The 11,264-nt window shown below is 41.2% G+C and overlaps 1 protein-coding gene across 1 annotated transcript; it reads right to left on the bottom strand.

Moving 5' to 3' along the window:
- Nucleotides 1-213: 213 nt before the first annotated feature.
- rpl29 (ribosomal protein L29) lies at nucleotides 214-9,413 on the bottom strand. Its single transcript, XM_084316936.1, has 4 exons — nucleotides 9,368-9,413; nucleotides 8,367-8,421; nucleotides 8,044-8,108; nucleotides 214-424 (listed from the first exon to the last, which is right to left on the bottom strand). Exons 2-4 carry the CDS (start codon nucleotides 8,401-8,403, stop codon nucleotides 305-307), a joined length of 222 nt encoding a protein of 73 aa, XP_084173062.1. The 5' UTR covers nucleotides 8,404-8,421; nucleotides 9,368-9,413; the 3' UTR covers nucleotides 214-304.
- Between the last annotated feature and the right edge of the window lie 1,851 nt (nucleotides 9,414-11,264).

Below are 11,264 nucleotides of genomic sequence, written 5' to 3'. Positions count from 1 at the left end.
TGATTTTCCCCAGCAAAAAATACCTCAAAGACCCAACGTTATATTAACTTGTTGAAAATAACAAAAATACGTCCCCGCTGAAAGGATATGAGAAGTGACTGGGTCAAGGGTCAATCCTGAATCTAAAAATAAACCTTCAAACACCCCTTTCCACCTAAAACCAAATAACAAAAAGACACAAAGCAGTGAAGAGAAGGTGGAACCCAGGAGATGTTTTGTTAACAAACCATAGCTTTATTGTCAGGGTGGTAATAACAGCGGTCTATGGAGGAAGTTACGGGGGACATGGTGGGGGACGAGGTCTCTAAGGCTGGGGGGCAACAACGGCGGCAGCAGCAAGAGCAGCAGCCTTCCTCGCCGCCTTCATGCCCTTCTTGTTGTGCTTCTTGGCGAAGCGCATGTTCTTCAGGAACTTAGGATCCACCTGGAAACGACAAGAGAACGTGAAATTAAATAATTATGCCGACCGATACTCTGCGATCAAGCCAACATGAATATAAAAAGCCAACATGAATATAAACAATCAATAATGGTGGTGCCGAGCGCACGACACTCGACACACCTGAGCCCGTACCATGTTCCATCACCTGAACGCACCTGAGCCCGTACCCATGTTCCATCACCTGAACGCACAACATATTCCATAACCTGAACACACCTGAGCCTGCAACAATTTCCACTGAACCACATTCCATCAACTGAACAAGTCTTTGCACAGAGTCTAGACCGGTTGGGTCACGTAGGCAGCTTGTCAGTAGCTGCGGTTACATGGACAATATCTCCTCAACAGATTGAAATCATTCAGATTTCAAACCCATTTACACGGACTCTAAATAAGCTGAACCGTGTTTACATGGACTCTAAATAAGCTGAACAGTGTTTACATGGACTCTAAATAAGCTGAACAGTGTTTACATGGACTCTAAATAAGCTGAACAGTGTTTACATGGACTCTAAATAAGCTGAACAGTGTTTACATGGACTCTAAATAAGCTGAAGCGTGTTTACATGGACTCTAAATAAGCTGAACAGTGTTTACATGGACTCTAAATAAGCTGAACCGTGTTTACATGGACTCAAAATAAGCTGAACAGTGTTTACATGGACTCTAAATAAGCTGAACAGTGTTTACATGGCCCAAAGCATGCAATGACAATATGACTTGTTTGACAACATGTCCAGAAAGACCCTGCATACACCCAGGGGAGGAAATTAGGCCATTTTACTCACCAAATGAGTATTCTTTATGTTTGGCGAGTGATTCATGAAGAGCACTCGCCACACTGGCGAGTAGTAAACAAAACAAAAAATGAATTCTGCAATCTGCTGATTCGCTCACTGGCACAAGCCGAACTCCCCCCTTATGATTCCTCCCATTTGCGCCTCATAAAAATCCATAACCAATGAACATCATCGTTGCGCTCTAAGCTCCTCCAATGAACACTCGTCTTCTAGAAGATGCTGCCCATCTAGGGGTAGTGGACAGACCACTGCGTGCGGCCCTACAGACTCGTGTCACCGGCTTGACAACGTAGACAAACTGACAAAAACACATCGGTGGATGAAAATAATTGCATGTAGAGTCGTCGCTTTTGGATATCAGTGCGGTCTGACATGGGGGCGAACAGCATGCAACGTCATTTTTATAAACTAGTAAAAAAAATCACTGAGCTAGCCTTGGCTAAAATGGCTGCTTCCGCATTTTCACACAGGAGCGCTGCGATTGCTGGCTGCTTTGTCACATGCCTGGTCACGTTTCAGCGCTCCTGTGTTGTTTTATTTAGCTATTACATTACAGTGAAATGCTTGGTTCTTTCACTGCCCAGTCCAACCTAGACCAGCCCAACCCAGTCCAGAATAGTTCCCTCTTTCATGTTATTATGTGATATCCTAATATTTTGAAGAGTAGAGAAGGTGTGATTAATATATGTTTTATGCTAATATTGTGAAGAGTAGAGACAGTTAATGTTTTATGGTAATAAATATTTTAAAGAGTAGACACACTGATTATTACTATGATTGAAAATCAATTTTAGACGAAGACATACAAAGAATTATCACAATTAGCGATTTATTTATGGCTGGTAAAATAAAAGTTAGTTTCCTCCCCTGCATACACCCCTCTTGCACTCGCCACCTATATTCTGCGGATTATTAAGAAAGAGGCACAGCGTGAATACCTTCAACAATCCTTTTAGCTAATGCTAAGCTACCAATAAAGACATTCAACGATCATTTAGCCAACGCTAAGCCTTCAAGTCACTTAACCACGTCAAAGAGCCGTTAACCCATGTGGGGCAAACATGCACAGAAAGAATATATTTATTCCATCTAGTGAGAAACTATCGGATCAAGCATTTAACATGGTTATTAGGCGCCAATATTTTCCTTGTTCTGTGTCCATACCAGCTGTTTGACTAGGATTTTGTAGTCTTTCCAGAGCGCTCTAATTCACATGACACCTACAACTCGCATGCAAAACCATAGCTGCAACTCGTGAGAAACCACCCAGAAATCATAAAATTAAGTGCTCTAATTTGGGATAAAAACGGTGACGGCTGGGCGATATGGCGTAAATATGATATCATTATGAGGCTTACCAAGACAGTATTTGAGTTTGCAAGCCAACATTAAAGACAAAAGATTTAATATTATTTATTAGATTTAGATTATTGGTTTCTTAGATTATATATTTAGCATTTTAGCCTTTCGTTTTTTTAGATTATATATTAGATTCGATTTAGATCATTAGATTATATATTGTAACTATTTATTTATATACACATTTATTATTTGAACGTAGGGGTGGACGGTATGGTCTAAAATTTATATCACGGTATAATTTGAAGCATAGACGGTAACGGTATATATCACGGTATCAGTGTTTCTGTTAGAATACATTTTTTTGCCTGATAGGCAGGCTATATAAAGAATGACATCCTCAAGGCATGTAGATTTATAATATTTTAACTTAAAACTAGGCTACTTTTGCGTATAAAGTCATTATATTCCAAATAAAATAAGTCCAGAGTCGAGACTCCTGCTCCCATTGCAAACAGCGGGGCTGGATTTCGCTAGAAGCATATGTAGCCGCAGAGCCGCAGAGCGAATTGAATTGAATAAGAATTGAGACAAAGGTGCCACTCATCCTCAGCTTTAAGAATTGACAATTGTGTCAACAAATTGACACATGTCAACAAATTGACACACAAAATGCTTAGAGACGATGGGGGTCAGAACGGCGCAAGGGTGGGGGGGCGCTGTTTGACGGGCCTGTGATCAGACCTGAAAGAGCCACTGGCTCTGCGGCTCTGCAGCTGCATGCTATTCGCAAATCCACTGCTGCACGCCTTCCTCCCGGCTCCCGCTGCTGCCGTCGTTATCATAACACTACACACATATCGTAATGTTTACAGCAAACTGTAGTTGATCACCAGGTATGTTTTATTAACGTAGAATAATTCATATAAGAAAAACGATAGTTCTCCACTGGTTAAAAATACCAGGAACTGAAATTGAAACTTGCTGTGCGCCGCGGTGATGTTTATTATGAAATGACAATTGCGTGTTGACACGCCCACTGCGCGAAGCCTCCTAAATAACCTTTTCCAGTTTGCACATATCTATTATCACATCATTGCTATTTTAGAGCTGCTCTACCGGTTAAACGGTATAGTCAAAATCCATACCGTAGAGCAAATTAATACCGTTTATAGCGTATACCGTTTATACCGTCTACCCCTATTTGAACGGCTTAAGGCTATATCTGTAGTTGATGTTTGTTTGTTGTGTTGCATACTTGAAATAAAATCTAATCAAATCAAACCCCCCCTCTTAAAAACAAAAACCTGTGTTTAACCTGGCCATCTATAAAACATCATGCTACAGGGTTAGAAATTAACATTTTTTTTTCAAGGGCTTTTTTGCCCCCCTTAATTGCTTTTCGGGGGCTTTTTTTTGTATTTCGGGGGCACAACATTTTTATAATGAAAATTAACATAAAGATTATAAAACATTGTTGACACTTTTTTTACAGTCTTCGTCCCTATGTTTGATAACGTAATGTTAATGTCTCCATATATAGGGCTCTACGCTAACCTTTTTCCCAAGGAGCACATGTGCTCCTAAATAAAATGTTAATAAATAAAATCTAAATACAAATTTAGGAGCACACAGAAATTTAGGAGCACAGTGACAATTGTTCAAGTAACACACACACACACGATGTGTGACATCATGGCTTGGTTTCATGTTTTGAGGTACCTTCAATTATCTGTAAATAATACATACATACTCTATCTAAATAGATTAAATATTATTGTCCCTGAGTGAGGGCAAGTTGTGTTGTTGTCTTGATATAATAACCGGTTGCCTCTGGATCAATGAATGTCTAATATTGAATAATATTATTAGATATTTTATTTTTAACATCCCTAATCCTGATGAATTGAAAATGGGGGACCCTGATGTAAACAAGACGAAAGTCTTTCTCTGGTCTGCATCCCCTTAACAATTGTGTGTATTGAGCTGTACTGTAATGTACCCATTCTGCAATCTGTTAATAAAGTTTTCAATCAATCAATCAATCAATCCAACAGTCAAGAAGCTTGTTTCAAATTGATGAAAAACCCCACACACGCAACGTTTGTGAGTATAGGCTCTGGCCAGATCGATCAATGAAATACGTTGCGCGCTCAGCGCTGTGGAATGAAGGAAATGCGCATCGGGATCGGATTTGGATGTTATTCTTTTGGAGTTGTGTTACAAATGGAATGGTCTTTCCCCGCCGAACACAAGTTACTTAACGTTACACAGAACACAGGTCGCGCTATGCAGATGCTTAGCTTGCTAACGTTAAGATAGCAGTATAATGCTTGATGAGAGCAGAGCGCTCTCTCTGTGTGTTCGCATCCTCTCAAGTGCCTGTAACACGCAGCGGGCCCCGCCTCCCTCCTCCTTGGAACAAACATTCCACCCAAAAACTGAATTTCAGTCCAGTTTCAATCTGAACTATTAACAGCGGAGCTGTTTTGTAATCTTCACAATCACTCGTCTGTCTCGCACACTGCAAGTAAATGATTTTTCCGGTTTGCACACACACATATTATTAGGGGCAATACGAGGGAAATGCTCGCACTGTAGAGCATATATATAATTATATATATAATTAGTAAACTGTCTGGGGCTTTTTTTGCCCCCCTTAACTGATGTTCGAGGGCATTTGGTCAATTTTCGAGGGCATTTTGCCCCAAGCCCCCGTTAATTTCGAACCCTGTCACGCTAACTGTGAAACAAATGTCCTATTCCCCTAAAGAAAGAAATACATAGCAAACATGAGTCAGTTATCCAATAGTGCTGCTGCTTTTTATTTTGTTAAAATCTTTTAGTTAATAAGGCTAAAAGACTACAATATGACTACAACGGTTTCATGACGCCTTCCTGTCCTCGTCGAAGTGCGTCGGATACCTAAGTTAACTTAACGTTAAATGTTCCAACAACAGAACAGATTGCTGCTAATTAAACACTTCATGGAAACGGAGTAACGTTAAGTCGAGTTCATACGTGTAGTGTAGTATGAACTCGACATAACATTAACATTACTCAGTGTGCACTCTTGCGTCGCAGATGGATGGTACACTGTTAGCTCCGTAGCTAATCTGCTCATAGACAAATTTACCGATAGTAGTACTGTTAACGTCGGAGCTCATCAATACTCCTGGGTTTCGGGGGGCATCCCTAGCACCGAACCACCGCCTCTGGCTAGGTGTGTGCGTGTAGATGACGTAATTTGGGCAAGTGTGTGTGACTGACTTTTTTTTCTGCAAGAGGGAGAGGAAAGCATTTAGCACTGCACTTGTAAGTCTCATCTCAGCCGCGGCGACCTCGAACGCGAGGGCAAAACATCACGATATCCACGATACGTTTAAAAAGTGTATCGTTAATGAACTGTACCCTATATTTATATAATATCGCCATATCGCCCAGCCCTAGGTGACAGTCACCTAAAGGGGACTAGTTTGCAGGTATGTCTAGTTCAGAGGGCTATTTGACGATCAGTGTGGGAGAAATGTTCCCGGATCTCAATGTAGACAGTCAGGTAGGCTTGATAAACATGGGTTTAATACACCAAAATAGGTTCAGGTAAATCAAAGAGTTATAGCTGGATGATCAGAGTGGACAGTGGCCGGGTGTATCCAGACCAGTGATGGGAATAACGGCGCTATAAGTAATGGCGTTACTAACGGCATTCGTTTTTTCAGTAACGAGTAATCTAACGGATTACTCTTCCAATCTTAATAACAAGCGATTCAGTCAGCGGAGACCACGGGTCTGTGTAGTGTACAAATAATCTAAAACGAATCCAACGGAACAACATAATAAGCGAGCAGTCAGCGTGAGACAGCGGTTCACTCTTGTGTTGCAGCGCAGGGCAGTAGTGGCTCTACTGCTGACAGGCTCAACCATAGATATATATCTATGGGCTCAACATAGTGCTGCACTTCCTGGTTTAATAGCACAGTCTGGTGCGCAGAGATATATCTGTATGTCATGCATGTCTTAAATGTCATGATTAGATTGGTTTAGAATGATTCGATTAGATTCTTATATCTGTATGTTGTGCATGTCATGAATTGAAAATGGGGGACCCTGATGTAAACAAGACGAAAGTCTCTCTGATCTGCATCCCCTTAACAATTGTGTGTATTGAGCCGTACTGTATTGTACCCATTCTGCAATCTGTTAATTAAAATGTTCAATCGCCGCTTACTTTCGTTTCATTGGAATGGAGGCGCAAGATTTGAGGATTTTTTTTTATTATTATTATTGTTGTTGGTGACGAACGCAATCTCCGCTACGCCACCTGACCGCCCTAAGACTTATTCTTCTATAGAATGCGGTTATGGACCGTTTATTAACCATGGGTTCACTTCCAGACATTGGATGATTGAGGAATCGGGAAACGGAGCGTTTTCGTGCATGAATGTGGACTCTGGGACACATTGTTTGGGTACCGGTAAGTAAGTTATGTTATGGTTAAGCGATTGGAAGATGAACGTATGAGATATGAATGCTGGTGGTAGTGTATGTTTGGTAAAGCGTTCCAGTTCGACTGTGTGTGAGTATTGGCTTCTTCGCGATTCACTACATTGGTTTAATGGCTTAAGCTGGGTTTTGAGCATTATTAATGCAGAATACATTGTGCATCTGTGTAGTTGTGTACTACTGTCGTGAGTTTGTGAGTCATATTGCTCTAATGTCAGCCTCCGTTATACGCTCCGTATGACTAGTTTCACATTTGCGTGTATCGAATGACTGTGCGCACTGGTTTGTTTACAGCGCGTTTGTTTACACGTGGTAACACGGGTCGCTAAGGAATTTAGGCTCGAGGTTGAAGAGTGCACTTTTAGGTTGAAAGAACGGCCCTAATGTCAACGTGTTTCAATATAAGCGTTATGTATGGTGATAACGAGTATATTGTTAACTTAACTTTATTTATTAGAGATTTGCACTACATTCAAACCTCATTTGCACCTTGCTTTAAAAAAGTTGTAACTCATTGTCTGCATTTTTACTTCATTGTACTTTAGTTTGTATAAAGTGTCATTCCTCTTTTACTGTATGAAGCAGATTCTCAGGGGCTCATACAGAACCAAGCATTTCACTGTGACGTACATGCACCTTATACGTGACAAATAAAAACAAACTTGGGGGTTACATGTAGCAGAGCAACCCTGTCTGAATTCCAATAGTCTGATATCGGTTCTCCCCTTTGGCTGCCCGGTAGACGTTTCGTTTCACATGCAGGGGACACAGGTCTGATTGCCCCGTTTCTGCACTTCAAAACACTTGCATCGGTTTGGCTCTTTTGACAAGTTTGTTTTGAGAAACGGGCGTCCAGAGAATAAAAGCCAGGAATCCGTGCACCAACGGTATGTTTTGGATCAGAGACCAAGTGGTCTACCGGCCGTTACAACGGCATCCGTGTGGCTTCACCCTAAAAACACACAACAAGCGCATAGATCCACACGGACGGCTACGTACCCCCTTCAGCGACTCATATCGGTTAGACGTCGGCTTCTTGATGCCATTTCTGTGGGCCTTACGCGCTGTAGAATGAGAGGGAAAGAGGAGGGCATGAGAGCGATGGAAGGAAGAGAGAGAATCAACACAATGGCCATGTTCTGTCTGCTGCCAGGCGTCGAGACACGATCTGACCATCAGTTGATTCCCGAACAGTGGCACTGGTTACAAATACACTGGTTGTGGGTCGTGTGATTCTTGGACTTCGCCATTTCGACTCTGGTGAAATACTGTGAGAAATAAAACCTGGTGTTAGCTAACCACACATCTTTATTACTACTCACACTGGTTGTGGGACGTGTGATTCTTGGACTTCGCCATTTCGACTCTGGTGAACTGCTGTGGGAAATAAAACCTGGTGTTAGTTAACCACACATCTTTACTTTTTTTCCCTCTTCTCCAGTGAACACAAGTTAATATACCCATTTCTTCTGTGCATTCTACTGTCCATCTGTATGTCGTCATGTATGTCATATATGTTATGCATTGAAAATGGGGGACCCTGATGTAAACAAGACGAAAGTCTCTCTGGTCTGCATCCCCTTAAATTGAGCTGTACTGTATTACTGTACCCATTCTGCAATTTGTTAATAAAATGTTCAATCAATCAACACTATCCTGCTGCAAGCTAGCCTAGCTTAGCACAAATGAATGGAAGAGGATATGGACCACTAGCCTGGCTTACAACGTGGAAGTGTTTTTGGCCAACAGTTTGTGCTTAACTACTAGGCTAGCTTGCAGCCAGATAGCCTTCCACTGAATGAATTAATGAAAACTTTATTAACAGATTGCAGAATGGAAGCGCTCAGCTCAAAGAAAGGCATCCTATACATAATATATATATACAGTATAAACACTGGACTACAACAAGACATCATTCAACGATGCTAACGTTAGCCAGCCTCTTGGCTGACAGACCGGGAAGCATCCTTCAAGATGTAAACAGCTCTGCGTCTCTACAAGCGCCAAACGTGTCCATAATCAATACAATTGAATGTCAAACGCCATATTATCTTTGCAAGAAAACGTTGTTGAACGCGACTGTACATCAAACTGTTCCTAGATGCCGGTCACGTCTCCATGGGGATATTTATGCAAGGCGGTAGCGTTAGAAACAAGTCATTATTACACAACTCAAATTGGGCCAAATGTGGCGAATAATCCATCGGACATGTAGGTGATGAATACTTCTATCTCGGGAGACTGGCGTCAACTAATGAACATTTGGAGTTTGGAAGGATGGAGTTAGATTTCACAGAAACATTAAGTGTGTAGAGCTGTGTACCTGCCACACGTACGGAGACGATCACCGGAAGGGAAGAGAGAGAAACAGGCGACCCGGAAGCAGTTAAGAATCGTCGAATCAAGAGAGGAATCAACGACACAGCTGAACCGCAACACCGCCGCCTATGGGACGTTTTTATGATCTGCACTCCTACAGTCTGGAGTGGACTGGCCGGTAGGTGTTGCTGTCTGCCCGCGTGAACGACAAGAAAGGGGACGGAAAAGTGTGTGTGTGCGCGCGCGTGTGTGTGTGTGTGTGTGTGTGTGTGCGTGCGTGCGTTGCGTGTGTGTGCGTGCGTTGCGTTGCGTGTGCGTGCGTGCGTTGCGTGTGTGTGTGTGCGTGCGTTGCGTTGCGTGTGTGTGTGTGTGTGTGCTTTTATTGTTTTACTGTGGATCCCTATTAGTCTACACACCAAGGTGAGCCTACTCTTCCTGGGGTCCAAACATTTAAACTACAAACACAAAAAAAAAATGTAAAATAAAAATATAAAACCACAAACATTGAAGTACTCACAAGAAAACATCACAACAAACAAAACAAGTGAATCAAAGCTCATTCAATCATAAGTCAGATATATCACAATTCTCCAACCATAGAATACATAATTCCATAATCAGTGCATAAAGAACAAAACAGATACAATCGTTTATATTATTTTAACTCATAATATAGCATAACTGGTTTCAAGTCACCGATCACCTTTATATTTCCATACTAATTTCCATAATAAGTCAATGACTAAAATGTATCTCGTTATTCCTGAGCGTAATTTTTTACTTTTTTTTTGTTTTTTTGTTTTTTTTTACATACATTTGTTCCTTACCATAGTTATATTTCTCTGTATACTATTCCAATAAGCAACTGCTCTATTACCGTCTTTTTCAGAGCATTTGTTAGTAAAGCATGAATCTAAATGGTAAAGTAAAGCATGAATCTAATGCTTGCCTTGTGGTATATCCATGTCTCATATTAGATGGGTACAGTTGTGAGTGCAAACCCTCTGGTTTCCCAGTATTCCAGATATTAAACAAAAAAGTTACCAGACATTTTTTCCTAGGCCCCAGTCGGTCGTCACTTTGAAAATCAACGATCACGCACACAAATCATCTGTCTTTAATCAGAGCAGCATGGACCATATACCACTTTAACATAACCTTTAATCAAAGCAGCATAACTGGACCACACACCACTTTAACATAACCTTTAATCAGAGCAGCATAACTGGACCATGTACCACTTTAACATAACCTTTAATCAGAGCAGCATAACTGGACCACATACCACTTTAACATAACCTTTAATCAGAGCAGCATAACTGGACCACATACCACTTTAACATAACCTTTAATCAGAGCAGCATAACTGGACCACATACCACTTTAACATTAACCTTTAATCAGAGCAGCATAACTGGACCACATACCACTTTAACATTAACCTTTAATCAGAGCAGCATAACTGGACCACATACCACTTTAACACAACCTTTAATCAGAGCAGCATAACTGGAACACATACCACTTTAACATAACCTTTAATCAGAGCAGCATAACTGGACCACATACCACTTTAACATAACCTTTAATCAGAGCAGCATAACTGGACCACATACCACTTTAACACAACCTTTAATCAGAGCAGCATAACTGGACCACATACCACTTTAACATGACCTTTAATCAGAGCAGCATAACTGGACCACATACCACTTTAACATAACCTTTAATCAGAGCAGCATAACTGGACCACATACCACTTTATTATAACCTTTAATCAGAGCAGCATCACTGGACCACATACCACTTTAACATAACCTTTAATCAGAGCAGCATCACTGGACCACACACCACTTTAACATAACCTTTAATCAGAGCAGCATAACTGGACCACATACCAC

This window comes from Notolepis coatsorum (genome assembly GCF_963971535.1).
Source record: "Notolepis coatsorum genome assembly, chromosome: 6".
Lineage (NCBI taxonomy): Eukaryota > Metazoa > Chordata > Actinopteri > Aulopiformes > Paralepididae > Notolepis > Notolepis coatsorum.
The sequence above is the reverse complement of the archived record's forward strand: the minus strand, read 5'-3'. Positions and strand labels throughout refer to the sequence as shown.

Excerpts from the sequence above, each read along its gene's own strand:
- rpl29 (XM_084316936.1), bottom strand. The coding sequence starts at position 8,403 with ATGGCGAAGTCCAAGAATCACACGTCCCACAACCAGT. Across the intron at positions 8,109-8,366 it reads TCACACGTCCCACAACCAGT|CGCGTAAGGCCCACAGAAAT; the intron begins GTGAGTAGTAAT and ends CTCATTCTACAG. Across the intron at positions 425-8,043 it reads GATATGAGTCGCTGAAGGGG|GTGGATCCTAAGTTCCTGAA; the intron begins GTACGTAGCCGT and ends TGTCGTTTCCAG.